Genomic DNA, 22,029 nt, shown 5'->3' with positions numbered 1-22,029 from the left:
GCCGGTGCAACGTCTGCTCCAAACACCGTCGTCTTCACGACTAATTGCCACACGCTCGCCTTATGTACCAGCCTAAGACCATTGTGAAATCATTCGAAAATCTTAGTTCTTATGGATGTGCTGAGCTGAGAAAGTCTCTCGTTGTTGAATGATTTCACTCATAATGGTATCGAACGAATCGGTTTGTGAAAGTGATACGCAATTACCCTGATTGTGCCAGAAAATTTCCTTTCTAATTAGAAATTGTATGAATATACAATTAGAATAAACTGAAGAATATGAGAAAATGAATTGGAATAAGGAAGATTGAAGCAGTTTGAAAATTCTAAAAATAATACCAGAATTAAGGCAATTTTTTACATAAATATTAAATGTTATCCAATATCCAATACAAAATATCAACCTTACTGGGAGCTTTATTCCCTGCATTTAGCACAATGTTACGCCTCTCTATTTACAGAATGATAGCAGAGTGGCAACGTTCTAACCGAGCAACCCTAACTACAATCACGCCTAGATTTTCTTCATTTCTTCTAACATCCCTCCCACATCCTTGGACACCCCCAATAACCTGTTTGCTGTTTGTTTACTACTGCGTTCTTTTTTTTACACTATCACCAATCTTTTTCCAACTCACGATCGCGATCGCGGACCGGTATGCTGTGATTCGCTCTCGCCCATATGCTCTCCGATGCGCTATAGCATCGCTTCACGCTCTTGTGTTTTGCTTTTTGGAGAATCTCGCTCTCTCTATGCTTTCATCCCTAGGCACAAAACCCTCTCCGGGATGAAGCTGACCGTGCCCTGACTGACTGCTATCCCGCACGGCTCTGCCGAGCGCAGTCGCACATTGAACTTGAACCAGAAAAGAGCTACAGACATCTCAGGCATCCAGTAAGAAAGCAACTTCCAACGCACAACCCAGCAACTCACCATGCTACGATTTGCGCTGCTGTTCGTAGCACTGGCGGCATTCGTGGCCGCCGGGCCTACGGTAAGAAAGGATGAGGCTGCGAACGCCATAACGCCCCCCACGGAACCCGAGGAAGTCGAAGTGAAACCAAGCGAGGAATCTGTCAAGCTTCCGGTCAGTAACGATGAGCCAGCGAACGATGCCACCAGTACCACCACGGCGAGCGAGACGAAACCCACGGAAAGCGTTTCCACCACAACGGTACCCTCGACAACGGGCGAAGCATCGCCATCGCCATCCCCGACCACCTCATCCTCGACCACCACGAAAGCACCCACCACGGCCGCTAGTGTGACGTCCTCGGTGCCAACGACCAAACCTCCCCGCAAGACGATCACGTTCGATCAGCGCCAGGAAGGGAAGTACAACATTCGGGCCGATTTGGAAAACTTTGTGATCGTGGTCGTACCGTCCGGTTCGTCGTCTGGCGCTTCCCTGCTCGATCTGCTGACCCGCTCCGCCCACAAGAAGGACGCCCTGCACCAAACGCGCAAAGCGTCGCACAAGCGCAAGCACCACAAAGCTCACTCGGCCGCCCAGAAGAAGATCGCCCAAGCAACGCCGGAGGTGATCGTGCTGGACGAAACGCACCAGCGGTCGGGCCAGCTCGAGGCGGAAGAGTTCATCGAGGGCCGCACACCGTACAAGGTGGATCTGTCGAGCAGTGCGCGCAGTGTCGATGGGGCGGATAGCAATGATCATCACCACCATCAGGCAGCAGCAGCAGCAGCAGCAGCAGCAGGCAACAAACCATCATCGTTCACGTTCAGCCTGGAACCGTCGGTAGCGGCGAGCCGTTTGGTTCGCTTCCCGTCAGGTAACTATCCCCAGCCGCAGGCCGACGGGCGAGCGCTGCGGTTCGGCGGACATCCTAACACTAACACCCTGGCAGCCACCACCAGTAGCAATAATCCTAGCGGTAGTAGTACTAGTGCGACTAACAACCTGCGCCTTCTTCTTCCTGGTGATGGGGACAACGCGCAATCACGGCGTGACGGTAACTCCCTGCTAGTGCTTCGTCCGGGCAGCGGCAGCGACGGCGGTGCGATCGGGCGCGATGCCGACCCGGGTGACGATCGGCTGCAGTCGGCGGGCGGCTACCTTCCACCGGCCACCGTACTGGTCGAGCCTTACCATTCTTACCATGCACCTTCCTCCTTCGACAGCCTAGAGTACGAGCCGGCGCGCTCCGACGTTGACATGACGCAGCTGCAGCTCGAGCCGGACTACCGGGAGTACGACGAGCTGACGCCGATCGGGGACGAGACGGACGGTGGACTGGTGGGGGATTGGGAGGAGCTGCGGCTACTCGGTGCCCAGGAGCAGTGCGGTCCGGACCGGAAGCGGGACAGTTACGGCGTGTGTCAGTTCGTGCAGCCGTGATCACAGTTCAGTTCGGAGCGGAGGCCTAGCGATTAAGGTTTTAGGTAGGTTTAAGGAGAGTTTGATGATGTTCGTTTGCCCAGCGGCCCAGCCTAGGGAGGCACATTTGTACTGTGCGATGCAAAACCCGTTCCACTGTCCACTGTTTATTTATTGATGCCATTGTGCCAAATAAAAAGCCATATATGCTACTCCGGATCGGATCAGTTGTAATCAGTGTTATTTTTAGGATTAGCACAGAGGGCCTTGGAATCGTTACGATTACCATTAACCGTAGCCTCTTCCGCACACGATCCACGGCAATTTCAGGCGCATCCGAATCATTGCCGACTAACCGAGCAAGTGCTGGAAAGCGCGATAATCTGAATGACGTCGTAGACCTAACGGGAGAACCTAACCTGAGGAGGGTTCGGGCCGAGTGGCGATCGACACAGCGATGAGTATTTTAAGAACAATCTGAGTCTGTTGTACATCGTACGCTCCAGAATCACGATTACGACCGAACAGTCGATGCCCGCTTTCACTGTACAGTCAACACACACACACACACACACACCACACACACACACACACACACACACACAGATCATCATCATCATCATCGTCATCCTTTCGAGGATGATTAATTGCAATGCCCGATTACAACAAAACCGGCCCCGCGGCGAACCATCAACATTCGGTGTGAAGCTTCAATGGTGAAGGAGAAGCAAACAGAACGCCGTGTCCGCGTGAGCACAGGCAATCATATGCTAGAGAAACGGGAGCGATGCGATCAGAAAACACCGCAATGGAATGGAATGGAAAGGTTCAAGGGGATCTCCCCCAACCAGGCCGGCCCGGGAGGAAGAACGAGAGAGTCCAGCGAATGAAGTTGCCGTACGACACACACCGTACGAATATGCCGTTATATTCCGCGACCTACTTTTCCGGTGAATGTCGTCGTTATCGAGCGCATGTCGCATTTGATCCGCAGCGGGACAACATTTGTACGCCACGATCTGCCAGCTGCGCCGAAAGGGGATATTTGGATGATGTTGCTATTCGCGAAAGTGCTGAAAAGGTGAGGTCACAGTTGTAGCAGCACATTGGTGAAGGTGTTTTTTTTGGGGCCATTAAGCATGAGTGATATTGGTTCTAATATTAGAATGATCACATTCGGATGATCGCTACGTACTTATTGGCCTATAAGCATTATGGCTTTGGGGGTGTCTCGATGGTTAAATGGATAGGTGTGAAAGTTCTTACAAGGCATGGACTTAGTTCGATTCCAATTGCAGGTCTCAGAATATCTCTAGTAAACCTTGTTGATTGTAATAGATAGAACCGTCCTGATCGCTGCAGGTCGTTAAACCAACGAGAGAAGCAACAACCCAAATGACGAGAACCAAAACTAAAAATAACATGAAGAAAAAGAAGCACTTCATGTAGCATCTATGCTACAATTAAATGCAATATAGATTAAGTTTAATTGCACTCTCTTTATCTCATTTTCTGTATTCTCAAACACCGTACCTCGTGGATAGCCGGGCCAATGCTCTTTCTGTGGTTTATATATTCCCTCAGTCTCCACAATTATTGGCGTCATATAGAAGTTGAACCTCCAGAATAGAAGAAACCTCTCCAATGCGCATTCTCTGAGATATAGAGGCCCTAAGCCACCATCTAAAGTACCGTTTCGTTTAGTCGCAGATACAAATCTAGGAGATCACCTTTTGACGATGCAGCATCGTGACAGCTTCCGGGGAAGGTCACCGTTCCATCAATGATATCTTCTAAATGATTTCCTGTAAGCCCCAGCAACGAAACTCCGATCGACGATATACTTTTCAGGGCTTAAAGACGCTTTCGGAGGGTTTTTGTTTTCGACCAGATCGGCACCTTAAGAGTAACCTCAATCCGCAAAGTCCTCCGGATGGTGTCAATTATCGTGTGGTCTGGAGAGTGGTTCTGTGAATCTCTCTTATATCTCCTCCCCGCCCACCGAAAAAAAAACGGATGCCTTAGTTTAGGTAAAAATAACAAAAAAAAAAAGGTCCAAAACACCTCACTACGATGTTCTTCTTGCGATCGATCTTCAATGCTAGAAACAAACGAACACGCTTTCACGTACGTGCGGCTCAAAACAAACACCGAACTGGAAAGAGAAGTAGAGAAAAAAAAACGGCAAAGAAACGGTTAGTTTCGTTGACCCCGGGGCCGCAGGTCCAAACTGCCTATGTACAGAGTGACAGGGGTGGGGTGACGATTAAGTGCAGGTAGACTGCCCGTGGCCAGTCCCACCCAGGGAATGGGATGGGGATGGGTTCAGCTTCTACGATGTAACCTGTTCGGCCTCTGAGATCTTCGGGTTGGGGGGGGGGGGGGGGGGGGGGGGGGGGGGGAGTAGAAGGAGAAGAAGAAGGAGAAGTAGGATGCGATTCTTTGGACCTCTTCTCCACATCTCCACATGTGGGACGGTGATCGGTTATGCTTTCTCTCGGTCTCGAGAGCAGTGGAAATGATGAGATCTCTAGCCAATCGTATTGAATCGTCTTTTGTCTCTCAATTGAGACTGACCCTTAGGGTGAAATGGTATGGGGGGAGGGGGGGGTCTGGGGGTTTTGGGTTGGTTGAAGGTGATGGACAGCAAGGGCCGAGAAGCATCGATTGCTGCTGAACCGTTCTGAACTGTGAAAGTCGTAGGATGCTGTGCAGTACAGTGCGGTACAGTCTAGATGTTGCACCAGTGCGCGGTCACGTATTACGATCATCTTCTATAGCTTTTTAAGTGAAGAAATGTACAGTCTTTCCCGAGTTATGCGAATAATTCGTTCTGGCGACATTCGCGTAACTGGAATATTCGCGCAAGTTGAATATCACGTTTTACAGCCAAAATATAATTGGTTAATAATGATTTTTTATTGAATTTAGTTCCTTTATGTAATTTATTACGTAGTTACCGCAATTGGTGTAGAAAATGGGTTATTTATGTTTCTTTTTAATTTTTGAAAAAATAGCATTTTTTTTCTTTTGACAATTGTTAGCGAAAATTGCACTAATTTGACATCTGAACTGTCAAAAATAAATATTTGCGTAACTCGGGGAAAGACTGTAATTCATTTTTTCTTATCATTTTATGTAGTACATCTTATCCACTTATTATTTACTTTCTATATTATACAGATTTAAATGATTGTTTAAATTTTCAATTTAAAGCATGTTTTGAGTTTCAGTATTCGTTCATCTAATTTAATTTTAATATCAATTAAAGTTGCTATCAGCATTTTTACCGTGCATTACCTAATATTTTTTACCATAAAATAGTTTTTAGATTAAAAAAAAGCTATGATAAAATTAAAAATATAAATAGCAGAAGAGCAATTACAAAATTTTATGAAACTACGATAAGTACTAGGAAAGGCTAATAAATATTTTTAAATATTTAAGGACATAAATTTAATTTTTAATTTTCATAAATTTAAGGACATTTTCGAGATCATTCTGACAAAACATCAATATAAATTGTGTACAAAATATTATACGTTAGTGAATAAAGGGGAAAATAAGATAAATTCTTGAATGTACCACCACAATCTGACAATATTTATTTTTATTAGATTTGTCACTCCAACAACTGACCAGCCCTGTACATAACAATCCAATCCAGCTCCAATCGAAGTACATAAGCAAAGCAGAATATGCCCCCGAATAAGCCCCCGGCCATCCTAGCCGATCCTCCGCAGAATTGCACGTGAGATTCAACATTTTATGGCGGTGGCAGTGGAAAGGCAAGCGAAGAAAGCGCTTTCACGAGAGCGAGGTTGGCGTTCTTTCAGAGAACGGGAAAATCACACACAAATGCACACATACACACACCGCAAGACCCAAAACAACCGGGTTGTCCCGTTGTGGTCCATCGCTAGAACCTTCACTCCAAATCGGGCTGCGTTCCGAGCAGCATCTCTCGTGGCAAAAGCTCCCCAAGCTTAGGAGTTTAGTGATCCTCGTCCTGCGTGTGTGTGTGTGTGTGTTTGTATGTGAGTGTGTCTGTTTAGTTCGTAGTTAGTTGCAACATGAATCGACCTGCGAGTGGCCATCGATTGGTGGCATTTCTGCTACCACTTTTGCTCGCCCAAGCCGTAGTTCGAATCCATTCCCTACCCATCCCGAGCATACTCGACGATGACAGTGATTACGATGATAGCTACGAATACGACTACGACATAGTGTTCGATCAGCGCCAGAACGGAACGGCCAACGTACACGTGTCGGTCGATGGGGTTATGCTTGCGCTCCCCGCCCCAGAAATGCCACCGTCCGCTTCGCTTGCCGGGGCGACCCTGCTGGATCTGTTCGCTTCACAGCTTGCAGCGGCCGGTGAATCCGAAGACGACAGCTCGGAAGAATCGTACGGTACCATATCGGGATCGTCCTCTTCTTCCTCCACTGGTACGAGCTCGCCGTCTTCGACTACTGCGGCCTCCCTCAGTACTACCACAACGACGGTGGCTCCCTCTGCCAGCCCCTTGATCGCTAGTGATCCCTTCCCGTATCAAGCATTGCCCGCGAATCTTCCCGCCAGCCTGCTCGGCCAAGGACTGTCGTTCTTTTTCAACCCAAAGCAGGGCGAAATTCCGTTCCGTCTTAATGCCGGCGGTGGGTCGACGAAGCCGGCTGCTGCTGCTGCCATTCCGATCGTAATAACCAAGCTGGACAAAGCGCCCGGCGTGAGGGATACAGAGTCGGCCGAATCGAACGAGGATAGCCGTGAGGTTGAGGAGCCGGCAGTGCAGCAAACGGCCAGCAAACAGCAGGGCGGAAAGAGAAAGCGCAAGCATAAGCGGAAGTAAGGATCGTTTGCCAACGCAGGAAAGACAAAGTTTGATTTTAATATATTTATTAATGACTTCTTCTTTTGACTGTTTATTCACAAGGTACAAGGTGCGCGTGGCTAACCTGCTGAGACCGTTGCTGAAGCGAACTGTTCTTGTACAGTGAGGTGCCTTCCGCTTTTCTGGGATAAGTTTGTGATAAGACACGTTTCTACTGGGGACTCCTTGAGGACTGGGATCGCAATGCTCAACTAACCTTAAAGCATCAAGCAACAATGCATTTACGATAATAGTTATATCCAGTATTTCAGCTTCGGGATAAAATACGTAAATAAAGCAATTAAACATAAGTAGTAATAAAGATGTGTCATTAATTAATGAAACTGGATTGGAGAACGAAGAAAATAGCTGAACTTTCGCGAATACCCCTTGACGGGGCTTTTGGACCGTCTACGGCATAACACAGCTGCTGTAGCTTAAGCGAAGGAACCTGTTTCTTCTGATTTCACACTCCTGACACTCTTCCGTGTTTCTGGCTTAGTTCCTCTTGGGTTCCATCGAATCTGGTTTCTAACCGTTAACGCGATACGAGCTGCAATGACAAGAACTGGGTCAAGTTTGGGTTTCGGAAGCGTAAGCGTAATCTTTTGGCATTGAAATTACACCAAAACTGAGTGTTAGGAAATAAAGGTAACATGATAAAGGGGGAATTATAACGAAACCCCAAACATCTTTTATAGGTGAAAAGCTGTTTAGCCACAAACAGCAAAAATTGCTTAAAATCTATTTTGTTTTTGTTATTGTATATGTTGATTTAAGTTGCTACTATTCATATAGAAATTAAATAAATCTATTTTCTACTTATCTTTATTCATATTCTCATATTATCTCTTTTTCACTAATTTTTCTCCTCTTTCTTCTTCTTTTCTTCCTCATCCTTTTCTTTTATTTTATATTATTTTTCTTCCTCATATTCTACTTCACCCTCATATACTAACCATTTCCCCCTTTTCTTCTTCTTCTTCTTCTTCTTTGTCTTATACATACTTATTCTACTACTACTATTGATAATACCGTTTCTACTCTCTATTAATAGTCAACCCCTTCTTATATATTTTTTCCTTTCTTCCTTGATTTTCCCTCCTCTTTTGTCAATGCAATGCGCCTTTCACCTTGGCTGATCTAATCCCTCATTCGACTTGATACATTCCATCTTAGACATAGAAAAAAAAAATTTTATTAATGAATATGCTTTTACATCAACAATACAGATTTTTGTTATGTTGACTTAATCATGTGATTTCTCGTTTTAAGTTTCAACAAACAAACGTTTGACAGTTTTTTTTTCATTTCCAATTAGTATTCACGCCAAACTGCGACGGAAAATTGACAATCGATCGCCTGCCTCAATGAGACCTTGACTCAAACTTTTAACCTTAGCTATAGTTTTTAAAACTACTATTCATATAGAATTCATGGATATTTTTTCCTACTACTACAATACAATTTAACGCCATTCTGTTATCGTCTCCTTTTCATTTCGTCCAATTAGCGTAACCGTTTACACTACCCTACTCCAACCACATTGCAACGATCACTTAATTCACCGTGAAATTGACATCCCCTTTAACGGCTTAATCAATTCTGCCGCGAGAACTACGGCCAACTCCCCTTCCCCGGCCAATTGCGAAGGACACGCACACCTCATTGCCCGAGTCGTAAAACCAAAACTATTCCCCCTCCCCCCCCCTAACGGAGGCGCACCGTTTACGATCCGCAGATCTTGTGCAGCATACAGCAAGGGGGTTCGCATGTCACGCATCATTCGAGTCACCTGTTTTGGGGTTCTCTTTCCATTCGGTTTCCCTTCGGCATTGGATGGCATTTCTTTGTGTCGCCAAAGACACGCTTTGTGGATGGTTTTGTTTTGTGTGCTGGTAGTCTGCCGTCTGTTTGTTTGCCTCCACCCGGTTTCTCCACGTTTACGGGGAGCGGACGGCAGAAGCGGTCACGTATTTGAAATGGTATTTCAACCCATCGATCGATTCCGGTACAGTGGTGAGTATGGTTATGAGTGTACTGTGCTGTTCAAGTGTTTGAAATGAAAATGTGCCATTACAATCAACCAAATTCAAATCCAAATCATCAGCTTTATAAAATACTTCTTCTGAATAATTGCTTATTTATCGTGGCCGGCGTCAACAATCGTCTATTTAATGCAATTATTTTTCAGTCATGCAGTCCAAGATGTGACCATTATATTAGAATTTCCTCGTTAGGCGTATCATAACACCGGATGATCGTAGAACTCTCGTTTTTACCTTTCTGTGGGAAAAGGTGGTTTGTATACATGCCATATTGATCATACTCGATGGATACGAAGCGTTCTACGAAATCCCATAGGCGACCAAACTGCTGGCTATGGGAATAAAAAATGGAAAGAAAATGCAAATTACCCGAATTTTTTGCCTTTACCTATTGGAGTAAGGATAATACTTTGGTGGAGTTTAGAATTGGTGGCATGGACATGGGCGTATAAAAATCTTTAAATTAAGTTCCTTATTGATCACCTCGTAGCAGGTAGCCTCACGTATGTAATGGCTTGAATACAAGATGAGCGTGTATTTCATGATTGTGCGATGGGATTAAATGCATTTTTATGGTATTTTATCACACATTGTTAAAATGGACAAATTAATTATAATTTTTCAATCTGTTTTCTTGATCACTAATTCTGGAAGCCGCAGTTTTGAATAATAAATTTTATAATAAATTAATTTTATTTAAAACTAAACATAGAATTTCACTAGATTCAAATAAAACCCACTATGTTAGCACACCGTGTACGCGAGATGAACTTTTGTCTTTTTCCCCCTTTTTCTCTCTCTCTCTATTCTATCTCTATCCCTTTCTCTGAAACACCCGAAAGTGTTTGTTTCGGTGCCATCGTGCCTTTGTCTATGTCTCAGACGTTCCCAATTTTTCGAGCAAGGGGTCAAGACAGGGGCTGCCCCAAACCCCATCGCGACCGTTGTCATCGCCAAGGGAATGGAACGGCGCACGCGATCAACGCCAAAATTGAAACTGATCGCCGTCATCCGTCGAGCTGCTGCCGAACCGTTCGGACATTGGGCCGCTCGCGATCGGTGTCCGCGCGCGCGTGTGTGTAGATAGTGTGAATCGGTAAGCCCCTCAAACGCAACGGCTAATTGTGTGAATGTGAATTAGCACCCTGTTTTCTCTCACTTTCCCGCTCGCAAAAACAGGCGTATGACTGCTCCGTTCCGTGCCCAAGCAAACGCAGCGCAATGTCGAAGGTGAGACGGCGTGACGTACTGTTGATAGCGATTTTAGTGCTCCAGTTGCTGCTGGCGTTAGATGCGCGCCGACACGGCGACGGATCAGTGCGCTCGATCGTGCGAGCCGCTCAGCTGGCAGCGAAAGTGAAACGAGAAAGTGGCAACGATCGGATCGAACCGCAGAGTGACGATGGCGATGATGATGATGACAAGGCCGACGAGATTATCTACGACCAGCGGCAGGGCGATGGGGAAACCAACATACGGCTGAGCATTAAGAACTTTCAGCTTCAGCTGCCGGAATCAGAGCTGAAGCGTTTGCAAAGCTCCGACATGGTACGATTGATCCGGAACTCGGTGCTTCGTTTGTTTGGCATTGGGATGGGGAGTGATCCCGAACCGGATGCAACCTCGCGTAGTCCCCCAGTCGCCGAGCAGCCGACCTCTACCGAGCGGCAACCGATCGAGAACTTTGCCCAATCGCTACCGGAACTGGTTACCTCGATGTTGCAGGTGAACGGGACCAACGTGCCGGCCAAGTTCTTCCTCGAGATCAGCGACTTTCTGATGAACACGAATGACAATGACGCGGTGGATGATATGCGTGTGGAGACGAACCACAACCAGCAGCAGCAACTGGAGCAGCAGCAGCTGGAGCAACAGTTGCATCGGTTTCAGCAGCAGCAGCAGCAGCAACACCACGAGTCACCTCCCGAGCAGCCAGCGGATGGGTCACACTTTGGCACGGAAGAGATCACGATCGAGCGGTTAGAAAATACGACCAACGTGAGGAACCAAACCATCACCATTAGCAAGAAGCGGCATCAGCTGGGACCGCTGCCGACCGATGGCAGTGCGCTGGAAACGGTCAGCAAGGAGAACCATCACACGTTCAACACGACCCGGAACGCTACCGAATCGTCGGACCGGTTCGTTCAGACGAAACCGATACGGCTGGAAACGGTGCGACGTGTGGTGGTTTCTACGAACGAGCCGCTTCAAACGCTGCGGGAAAAGGTCATCTGGAAGGTGGAGCAGCAGCAGCAGCAGCCATCGGTGGTGGGTGAAGATGGGACGACTGCTGGTGGACACTAAAGGACGGGGGTCCGCGATGGGTGGTGTGTGATGAGTGAAAGCTATCATCTGATATTTCACACATAGAGTTAGTGTGTGCTTGGAATGCATATGTGTGACAGGTTATTCTGTTTCTTCTTTGTCCGGGTCTATTATAGGTTTTGGTGAGTGTAAATTTTGTGTCACGGTACTCTGGGCCGTCTTTGTGTGCTGGAGAGAATTGAACTACGTCCGGTCCTAGCAGGAGCAAGATCGTCTACCATTCGGCTGTCTCGGTGTGACAATAATAGAAGCAATTTAAGACAGTGTAATACGATCGATCGTGGTCATGCACAAGCTTAAAAATGTAAATTGAAGTTGGTGAAATCGAAGAAATCAGTATTTTAATTTGGATCACTCAAAAAGTCATACACAAAAGCACAATAAAATCTAACAGACTTCAACATTAACGTAAGACTAAAGATATTAGCTGATCAAGGGTACATTCATAAATGTTCAAATGTTTTGAAAGGATCGGTCTAGACCAAATTGAAGAATGAGAAGGCTGATGCTTCGGATGAGATGGTGAATGGATATGGGTAGGTATTGGGTTTATAAGGAAAACTGCAGCATTCTTTTGTATTGTAACCCAGTTTAGGGTGATGTTTCCAGAATATTTCATAAAGTATCATTCATATGAGTCATTAAACTGTTTTTCGGGCCAGTTTCTAATGTAAACGACATTATTCAACAATTGCACGAGGTTTTTATAACAGCCCAGCTGTCACACATACAGGGTTTTCCAAGTTAGTTTCGAATGTAAACGTTGTTATTCACCGCGGGCCAGATGTTAATCCACATAAATCTGATATTTCACATCGATTATCATAAATTTTAATTTCTTCAACATGATTTTCAACTCGTCTCGGGCTGGATTGAATTTGACAGCTCTTTTTGATGTGTGGAAAATCATGTCTAAAAACTGAAATTTCATTTTGAACACCTAAACACCATTTGACACCTGTTGAAAAACATCTTGGAGGCAGTGAAAAGTTACGTACACATTCGAAAGTGACTTGGAAGACCCTGTAATGACAACTGTTGAAAAACATCTTGTAAGCTTTGAATAATGCTGTTCAGTTTGAAAACTGAGCCAGAAAACAGTGTAATGATAGATGGTTCAGATCGCGAATCGAATTTCTAAATATTTATGGATCTTTCAGAATTCACAAATCTTTACTAATTCATGGATCTTGAACTTACAGGGTTTTCAAAATCACTTTCGAATGTGAACATTGTTATTCACCGCATGTAACATGTTATTCCACATCAATCTGACATTTCAATTCCATCATAATAATTTTTAATTTCTTCAGCATGATTATCAACACGACTCAAGCTGGATTAAGTTGATCAGTTCTTTGTTATGTGTTAAAAATTATGTATTGAAAGTGAAATTTAATTTTGAAGAAAACACAACATTTAACAGCTGTAGAAGGATATCTTGGATGCGGTCAATAATTATGTGCACATTCGAAAGTGACTTGAAAATCCTTTATCTATAAAGATTTTTTTAATTCCATGCAAAAAGATAACAAAAAAGGGGGAAAAAAGATTGAAATGTTTTCAAATACTTTAATCCAAAAGAATGTAATGATAAAGTTTTAATTGATCTTACCTTCATCCGCATAGTGGAAGGAAACATAATCATTACGGAAGTCCAATTGCGTAGTTGTGTATTACGTTGCAAGTTAAAATTCCCAATGATCCGAACAACTCTATCGGTATGGTTCTGGTTAAGATGATTCGGATCGTTGTGATCGATCGTTCCGACCAAATCTACCGTGTTCAAAAGTTTGGAACCTAGATGAGATTGTTCCATTTGAGGAATGGAACGAATTTACTTGGTTAACTCCGGAACACACTTCACTAGTAAGTCAACGAGGTAAATTTGAACAACTTAAATACAAATGAACTTCTTCCAACACGAGGTTTCTTCTTCCACGGACACGACGTTTATTACAAACCATCGTTTCACACGATCAGTATAATCGCTTTGGCCGACGCTCTATAGCATCTTTTACATTTCATTTACTCCTTTTTTACCTGTTTAAGTACATTACCTACACATACATTAGGATTCTGAACCTTCGATCTTTGATACTTATATCCTTCCGTTCTCATTTCCCTTCTTTGAGACTAGCGCAACCTCATCCCGCCACCCATGGCTGGTAGACAACCTGTGTTGTCTTCCCTTACCTGTTTTTGTCTTAACTACTAGGACACGGGCCTTACACGACTACACGACTATTTACAACGCCCTACGACGGTGCCCCCTTCGGGATAGTGGACGGGATAGTACGGCATGGGGGGGGGGGGACATACGAAAACACGCGGCTAGAACGGTGGCGCTAAATAAACTTACACACTTACACAACAACACGCAGTAATAATCGAGAAATCGAAACAATAAGAACTAGAACAAATACAAAAGCTCGGCTCCGATCCCGACACCGCCGAACGCGCTACACAACTACACGCCGCATCCATAAAAAACGATAAACAAACAGCCATTTTGTGAATACAATTAAGATCCTTTCCCGACTTCCTTTCGCCGCACCGGCTTCTAGCTCCTACTCCTTCTGGATCGGATCGTAGGCCGGCGTTACGGTGAACTTTTTCGAGCTTCGCTTAAATCCCGGCAGCCCGTAGCTTCGCGTGTTTTTGCCACCGTGGCTCGGTTCACCCTTCGCACCGGAAGTGCCGGCCGCAACGTCCTCGAGGATTTTGGACAGTGGAGCCGATGCACCGCGCAGCGACTCCGAGAAGCGGCTGTGCCGGGAAATTCCGCCGTGGATGTTGATCGGGTTGGACGGGTTCATGCGCCGATGCTGCGTCGGTGAGGTGGACTGTCGAAGGGGAAAGGAGAATGGAATAAGTATGGCGCTTGAAATGGTCCCAAAAATGGAGAAAAATCTACTTACCAGCCGCTCGAAGCTCATGAAATGTGGCGCGGCATGGTGCGACGAGTAGTGGAACTGGTTCTCGGTAGTGTTGGCCGACAGGCTCAGGTACAGCGCCTCGAGCTCCTGCATCGTCGGCCGGTGGTCTCGCTGGTGGTAGTTGTGTCTCGGCGACCAGGTGTTCTGGTTGGCCTTCGAGGCGGAGTTGAGCAGATAGTCCCCGCGTAGCCCACCGACCGTATCGTTGTTGTGGTGAAGGGACGCCAGCTCCTGCATCAGATTCTTGCTCATCGAGTGGCCGTCCTGCGTGTGCAGGGAGCGGTTGTAGTCGCGCGCAATCTTAATGTCGTGCTTCCAGAACTGCTTCTGGTCCTTCGGTACCACCGGTGCTACCTCCTTGATCTATCATAGGTGAGAAGAGAGAAAGAAAGAAAGGTCAGCGATTGAATGACACCTTCTCAAGGATGGTTTTGGACACTTACAATTAAGAACACAACACCGGCAAGGTAAATGCAGAAAATGTTAAGCAACGTCAACGACATGCTCATACAGCCCAGAGTAAACAGTTCGATGCCCTGATTTTCCGAGTAGATTTGCGTCTTGATGAGTGTGCCGTAGCGAGACTCCTCCGAGCCGAACAGGAAGTACAGACACGATAAAGCCCACAGTACACCCTACAACGGAAGATAAACACATTATAGACACATTTTAATATCTTTCCGAACAACTTTGCATGTGCGCTGTGTCTTACCGCATTGACAGCCGGTGGAAGCAGCGAAGCCGAGATGGCCACACCGACAAGCGAACCGATGTTTTCGCCCAAAATGGCAATGGCTACCGCGGCCCCGGACGGTAGCGCAATCGCAATACCGACCAGCAGCGAGTGCGTTTCACAGCGGGCCAACATTTCGTGCGTAATGCCCTCCCCGACACTGTACCGATCGTCTATGCTGCACACGATCAGGCCGAAAATGAAGCCCACCGTAACAGTGAGCATAATGCCGATGATTTCGTTCTTCAGCCCAATCAGCTGTAGCGTGCGCTCTTTGACAACGGTGCCGAAGATAACGGCTATAATGGGACCCTGTGGCATTTGGGAAGTGTGATGAAGATTTGTTTGAAAAGATCACGTGGTCGATAGATAGTAGCGCCATCTATGCGACGAACGACGAAGCGCTATCTGTACGCGAGCAGTCGAACACTTACCATTAGGGGTGAAATCAACATACTGGCGATGAGGAAGACTGAACTGTCCTCCACAAGGCCGAACGCTGCCAAAATACTGTTTAAAAGGGAAAAAAAAGGAGAGAAGAAGGCTTTTAGTATTTCCAATTCTGACTAATACGGTAACAAATCACACCCTACCTGGCCACCGCAAGCATGGAGACGAAATCGAACGACACCTGGGCGTCGTGCTTTACCTCCTCCACGATCTGGGCCACGTTCAGCCGCGCCCGTACAGTCGACAGGAAGGTGTTCCACGCGCTTCCGTCGTTGTTTTTGTTCATCTCACCAGCCTTGGCACCGCTAATTAGAGTTGGTGGCGTGAAATCAATCAGTACGCGTTCGTTATCGTTCGATCGATGCTTTCGCTTTAGCCTCTTCATACTCACTCTTCACCCGGCTCTTCCGTAACTTCCGGCGGCTGACTGTACAGCGTGCATGACGTGATCGAGATGGTCGAGTTGAAGCGCTGACCAACGCCCCATGAGCTTAGCATGTAGATGACGTCGTCGCAAATGGGGCCCGATTCGATCGAAAACATGATCTGCGAAAGAGAAGTAATGCATCAATCAATTTCTGTTCTCACAGAAACTTCCTTCCCCTGTATCCGCTCTCACATGAAATCCATTGCCCTTGTCCGTCTCGATCCAGGCCGCCGTGTGGATGCGCTTCTCCTGGATGATCGTCTTCAGCACCTCCTCCATCGACGAGTCGCCGGTCAGCGTAAGCTTCTCGGCCGCCTCCTCGCGGGCCGTCTTCTCCTTCCGGGCCGAGCCGATCAGATCCTTAAAGCCATCCCACGATTTGCGCAACGCCGAGGCACGATCGAACGGTTCCGCCAGAAAGTTAGACTTCTTGTCCTTTCCCTTATCGCCACCGTCCGCATCCTTCTCGTCGGCCTCCTTCGGATCGGCCGTTTGTGTTGCGATCTCTTCCCCATCCTGATCGATAAACTTGATCGTCGGTGGACCAACGGGGTCCGCCTTCTTGCCATCATCGTCCGATGCTTTGATTACATTGCTCGATCTCGGAATCTGGAGAGGGTTTTAGGCGAAAGAAAAAAAAAACACCCAGTTAGACTAAACAAATGATAAGCGAGTTGAGAGAGTGTTACGGCGTTGCAAAAATAGAATCAAAATATGTACGTGTGTAAATGATTTCAATTTCAATTTGCATTCCAGCAGCGCGAGAATAACATCAGCAACGGAGAAAACCAAACATTCTACCACCGCTCATTCCACTTGGCTCGTAGTAAAATATGCTCACGTTTGCAAAACAACCACAATAACGATCGTCACGGGTCTGCTGCTCCCAGCGTCGGCCAACGATCGTATGGCGAGAGAGACATCCGCCAATGTGGAGTAACTTTTTCGTAAAGTTATTTTTAAACGCTCTAGTGATGGTTGTGATCACTTTGGAGAGTGTTTTAGAAAAGAAAGTAACACGTGATGACGCTACCGATCCGGCTTTCACGGATGTCGCTGCTGCGACGGTGTGTTCTTTAAATAGTGTGTCAATGGGAGCTTCTAATCATCCACTCTAGATGATTGACTGCACGTTTGCTTCTGTTTCAAGTGCAAAATGGTTTCGTGTGTCGTTTGGATTACAGCCAACTCTGCCGGTGAAGCTTGTTGATTAAAACAGAAATGTTGTCAAACAGAAATCGTGGTTGGATTGGTTGTTTATGATTCAAACACACATCAGAAACAGGGAGCAGAAAGTGGGGATGTAAATTTCCGCCCAACATGTTTCTACTTTGAGGAAGTAGGTAGGGTACACTCCATTGCCCAGCTGCTTATCAAAGAACTTATCTGTTGGCCGTTTTTTTTGTTTATTTCATCAAGACTGGGTCGTGGCCACAGCCGAACGAGTGACACGAACAGAGAACGGCCAGAAGGCCTCTAATCGTTAAGCAAACATTCACCACTCATGCCTTGGACAATGTTGTCGGTGACGTTCTGTACGTCTTTGCACGGCGGATTATTTGTCTGTGTTGAAAATGTGCTAATATCTGAATCATAAATGCTGTTTGGCTCTCGGCATTATTACCATTATTACCTTTCCTTTTACACTTCTAACCATGCACTTCAAAATGAAGTTTAAATAATCTGTCATATAAGAAAGTCAATGAGTTTAAAAATCGATAAGCAAGTGGCTGCTTCAAAACAGAAATATTATCATACAGTAAGGCCACATGCTGTTTATATTGCTTCCTCTCTAGCGTTACGTTCGGAAGTCGGCCCGCCACAATTGCAGCTACCATTAATTCCACTTGTGTTTTGTTTCCTATTCACTGTAGTGTAATGCATTTCAGCTGTTCAAATAGACGCTCTCTCTATGTCTTTAGGTCACCGGGGAACGAAAATATTGGACACGTCCGGACCAACCAACCATCACCAGCTTTCGGTCGATATGTTTGGTGCCGCTCGGAAGGCAAGACGGTAAGCGGAAACGAAACGGAACGGAAAGTTGTGGGATCTTGACAGCACTTGGCAATCAGTAGGAAAGCTTTACCTGGGCCAAGTCATACTAAACCGACACTTTCGTCACTAGTTGTCGGCTTTTCTTTTGGAAAACACGCTCTTATCACCTATCGTCGATCACGGGGATGGGAGTGTATAAAGCGTTCGTTTGTTTCGCTCGTTTTGCTTTGGACTTTTACCCCCCGGTGCTGTTTTATGAAAGTGCACCGGCTGCGTGGTAATCGTACCAGGATGGATGTGTCATCGAATTGCAAACATTTTTTATCAATGGTAGTTTCGATAAGAAGTGGAAGGTTGTTGAAATGTGTTACATAGTTTAGTTGATCAGTTCTAGAAGTACCCTTGAAAGCTCTATAAGTACTGTTAATTTACGAGCTGTCAAAGCTACTTTGACAACAAATACAAGTAAAGTACAAAATATGACAAATACTATACTAGGGGTTCTTTTGTAAAAAGTCATAAATTGTATATATGAGCAAAATTTAAACAAAAAATAAATCGCAGTTTAAACTTTGTAATACTTCTAAAAAATACCATTATTTTTTAACATATAAAAACTTCTTCAATAATATAATTGGAAAAGTTTCCTCAAATTAGAAGTGTTTTTTGTTTTCATACAAAAAAATAATTATAATAAAGAGTTTTTTTTATAAAACTTATAAATATATATATATATAGCAAACTTTCTAATGAAAGAAAAGGATTGTTGCTCTTTGCTATTATGTCATTTCGTTTGAAAGGGCGAATAAGGTCTATTAAACTGACTAAGTGATATAAATGAATGGTATTTCTGTATTTTAATGCCAATAATATGATATTATTTTGACAAAAAAAATCATTAATTGATCCTTTTTTTTGGATAAATCCTTTATAAAATCTAGAGGATGGTAATCAGGACACAAGTGTAAAACCGATTACATAATCTTGTTTTGAAAATTAACGATTAGAATTGAATTAGATTAGAATTAGAATTCTTGGGAATGTAGCTACCCAAACGAGATATTCTTGAAATATTAGGTTCTTAGAATAGTAAGAGTGGTGACTGCAAACACTCTCTATACACTAAAATTACAAAATCTATCATAGGAGATTGGCTATCACGTTATACTTCAAACATTTGCTGAGGATCAATCAAATACTGGCTCCCTTAAGAACATTCTACATCAACCCCAATTCTCCATATGAAATAATTCTAATAGAACGATCGTGTTCATCGGCAAAGCTTTGTTGAAGCCCGCGCTAATCTGCGCAAAACTTTGCGCCATTTTTGCCACACGCTAGACAAAGGGGCCGCCATTATTTCAAACTTATTGTACAGTTTGAATGCTTTTTAATGTATGTGTTTCATCTCACTATACACATACACCCTTTACCGGAGCGATCATGATCATGCCGGGTTTGCTTGCCCGTCTAATGTCATGGGCATTGATAACGCACCACCGGACAATCGCCGCCCGCCGTATCAAGTCCCGATGCAAATTGCTGATAGGTGTAGCAGATAATGCAGGCGAACATTTGGATCGATTCTTCTGAAGCGCTGACACACGGCGAACATAGTTACCATGAAGCTTAGTTCTCCTCCTCAGCACCCAAGAGTCATTCACCTGTGCCACTCTTTGCTTACCTTCGAGGTCACTTTTTTGGGCTGCGGCGTGACGAACGGTTCCATCTCGTCCGACTTGCCGGACGGCCGTTCGCCATCCTTTTCATCTTCCGTGGTGACGGTGGCCGTTTTAGCCAGCAGCTCCTGCTCCTTGCGCCGCAGCTCCCGCTCGTACCGGGCGGAAGGAATGTGCACCACAAACAGTATGCCGGCCATTTTGTATGTGTGTGTGTGTGTTTTGTGTGGTTTAATCGTTACATTCACTCACTAGGAGAACCGTTTCTAATAAATACACTTTTCAGGTGTTATGCGATAAACGGGAGTTACTGTTTAGTGGCAACGCAACGTGTGTTGGAACTTTTTTTGGGGAGAAGGAATCAAATTGAACAGCTTACAGCACACACAATATGGAGGCTTCTTTCCGGTCAGTGACACCGGTCCTTGAAGCTTCCTGAAGATGAACACTTAAACACACACACACATAGACACACACGCGCGCGGACACAGCTGTACACAGATAAGGACGAAGAACACCAGTACACCGTGGACCGATCTGGATGGGGATGCAGCCTGCACAGAAAGGGAAGATTGAAGATACACAAACGCGGTTTTAGCTACTCTCTTGGGCGATGATTGCTTTACTGTCTTTAACACGGGCACAAGCCGATACACAGGGCGTTGGTACTGACAGCGCTTTGCTGCTGCTGTCTCCCACCTACCTGCTGACGATGTAAATATAGCTCGCTGACATGACCGTACAACCTTACCACACATGCGGCACGAAAATGGCCTCAAATCGAAACCACGGCTTGGGTCGCGCGTGCAAGTATGTTTGCTCCAAATATCAGCCCGCACAAACTCCCCCCCCCCCCCCCCACCGCACTTTGCTACTTACCAGCCGTTCCAGCGATTATCGTTCCCTGCTGCGGCAAGCGGTACCGGTTGATTACGGCAAGGCGTTCTGTTTCCTTCCGCCCCGAACTTTCGACTGAATCCGATGCCGTACCGTACGCTACTGGCTGTCTCTCACACGGCTGCCCACCACAGGGGCACACATGGCTGCTCGGCCCGCGATGGCGGTACAACACATGCCGTGTAAGTTGATCGTACCGCATTGCCATGGTAACGAGTGCAGCGATTGCCTCTACACACACACACACACACACACACCACTGTGGTGGTGTTGCGCCTAACAGATGTATTATTGATTTTGTTGCGAAGCTAGAGGTGTGTTTTACAGTGTAACTTCAATCGGGACGGGTGTGTTTGTTTTCGGCCTCGTGGGATTTTTCCATCACGCCAACCTGTATGTTTGAGACATATTTTTGGGTTGTTAAATGAGTGTTAAATAATACTGGCTGATGGGATAGTATTTGTTTCCTCTTTGTAAAATCCAAATAATTGTGCTAAATAGTGATAAAACTCGCCAGGAGGTAGCACATTGTATCACTAAGTATTTAGAGCCCAGAAATGTATTTTATGTATACAACATTCATACAACTGTGTTAGAGCTTCTACAGCGTTAATAGCTCATTAAACATACAAAATCCTTCTAATAAAATTTCACAACAATTCCTTCATTTCTTCTCAATACTCGCTCACTAAAGCACTCCAAATTCAATATGCAAGATGCAACACGCGCTACGACCTTAGCGCCATCTGTGTGTCAATCTGCGTACTGCATACGAACGACCGTTAATCGTACCCGTTTCCACGAATGGGGATATAACTGCACAATAGTCGTTTTAGTGTAATATTACTCTCCGCTGTTGGTCATTCTCTCGGAGTTGAACTTAGTGCAGGGTTTCGCAACCATACGTTTCACATAAACTCACAATTCAGAAGCTTTTTATAAATTAGCTAAAATTTATGGATTCACAAAGCAGTCACGTTGGCATATATTTACTGTGAAATTGAAATAATTTAAGATCGGAAATTTAAAAGAGCTGACAAATAAAGGCGCCCGCTTAAGCTTAATAACACTCGTTCTACACTCAAGATTAAATTAAAAAAATAAATCATAAAAATCTCCAACAAATGAATGACAGCAAGCAAGTGCAGATGTTTTCGAGATTTGAGAAGAGTTCAAGTTGAATAAAAGAGAAAATATTGGAAAGTTGTGTAGAAATCCTGCGTTGAAAACACTAAACATAAGTCATTTTCAGTTAGGCTACAAAAAGAAAAGGTTTGATATAAATTGTTCCTAATAATTTGCTGGTTTGTGGGAATATGTTTCT

General features: G+C 45.2%; 4 protein-coding genes across 4 annotated transcripts; 3 read left to right on the top strand and 1 right to left on the bottom strand.

Annotated features, from left to right (window-relative positions):
* Window positions 1-824: 824 nt before the first annotated feature.
* Window positions 825-2,554, top strand: LOC121597346 (suppressor protein SRP40). The gene has a single exon (XM_041923051.1). The coding sequence runs from the start codon at window positions 935-937 to the stop codon at window positions 2,354-2,356; it is 1,422 nt and encodes a 473-aa protein (XP_041778985.1). The 5' UTR covers window positions 825-934; the 3' UTR covers window positions 2,357-2,554.
* A 3,697-nt stretch (window positions 2,555-6,251) lies between these two features.
* Window positions 6,252-7,522, top strand: LOC121596321. The gene is made up of 2 exons (XM_041921166.1): window positions 6,252-7,181; window positions 7,270-7,522. The coding sequence occupies exons 1-2, from the start codon at window positions 6,409-6,411 to the stop codon at window positions 7,331-7,333; spliced, it is 837 nt and encodes a 278-aa protein (XP_041777100.1). The 5' UTR covers window positions 6,252-6,408; the 3' UTR covers window positions 7,334-7,522.
* A 2,635-nt stretch (window positions 7,523-10,157) lies between these two features.
* Window positions 10,158-12,071, top strand: LOC121596162 (ras guanine nucleotide exchange factor P-like). The gene is made up of 2 exons (XM_041920856.1): window positions 10,158-10,350; window positions 10,434-12,071. The coding sequence occupies exon 2, from the start codon at window positions 10,476-10,478 to the stop codon at window positions 11,559-11,561; it is 1,086 nt and encodes a 361-aa protein (XP_041776790.1). The 5' UTR covers window positions 10,158-10,350; window positions 10,434-10,475; the 3' UTR covers window positions 11,562-12,071.
* A 1,443-nt stretch (window positions 12,072-13,514) lies between these two features.
* LOC121596934 lies at window positions 13,515-20,996 on the bottom strand. Its single transcript, XM_041922327.1, has 10 exons — window positions 20,688-20,996; window positions 19,814-20,362; window positions 16,324-16,740; window positions 16,096-16,250; window positions 15,848-16,009; window positions 15,689-15,764; window positions 15,234-15,566; window positions 14,965-15,156; window positions 14,504-14,884; window positions 13,515-14,428 (listed from the first exon to the last, which is right to left on the bottom strand). The coding sequence occupies exons 2-10, from the start codon at window positions 20,006-20,008 to the stop codon at window positions 14,153-14,155; spliced, it is 2,187 nt and encodes a 728-aa protein (XP_041778261.1). The 5' UTR covers window positions 20,009-20,362; window positions 20,688-20,996; the 3' UTR covers window positions 13,515-14,152.
* Window positions 20,997-22,029: the final 1,033 nt, after the last annotated feature.

The sequence above is a fragment of the Anopheles merus genome, chromosome 3R, assembly GCF_017562075.2.
Source record: "Anopheles merus strain MAF chromosome 3R, AmerM5.1, whole genome shotgun sequence".
Taxonomy (NCBI): domain Eukaryota; kingdom Metazoa; phylum Arthropoda; class Insecta; order Diptera; family Culicidae; genus Anopheles; species Anopheles merus.
The sequence above is the reverse complement of the archived record's forward strand: the minus strand, read 5'-3'. Positions and strand labels throughout refer to the sequence as shown.

What these genes read in the sequence shown, in the direction of transcription:
- LOC121597346 (XM_041923051.1), top strand. Translation starts at nt 935, where the DNA reads ATGCTACGATTTGCGCTGCTGTTCGTAGCACTGGCGGCATTCGTGGCC.
- LOC121596321 (XM_041921166.1), top strand. Translation starts at nt 6,409, where the DNA reads ATGAATCGACCTGCGAGTGGCCATCGATTGGTGGCATTTCTGCTACCA. An exon ending in AAGCGCAAGCATAAGCGGAA is followed by an intron (nt 7,182 to 7,269) that starts GTAAGGATCGTT and finishes TTTATTCACAAG; the next exon opens with GTACAAGGTGCGCGTGGCTA.
- LOC121596162 (XM_041920856.1), top strand. Translation starts at nt 10,476, where the DNA reads ATGTCGAAGGTGAGACGGCGTGACGTACTGTTGATAGCGATTTTAGTG.
- LOC121596934 (XM_041922327.1), bottom strand. Translation starts at nt 20,008, where the DNA reads ATGGCCGGCATACTGTTTGTGGTGCACATTCCTTCCGCCCGGTACGAG. An exon ending in ACGGAAGAGCCGGGTGAAGA is followed by an intron (nt 16,010 to 16,095) that starts GTGAGTATGAAG and finishes AACTCTAATTAG; the next exon opens with CGGTGCCAAGGCTGGTGAGA. An exon ending in TCATGAGCTTCGAGCGGCTG is followed by an intron (nt 14,429 to 14,503) that starts GTAAGTAGATTT and finishes CCCCTTCGACAG; the next exon opens with TCCACCTCACCGACGCAGCA.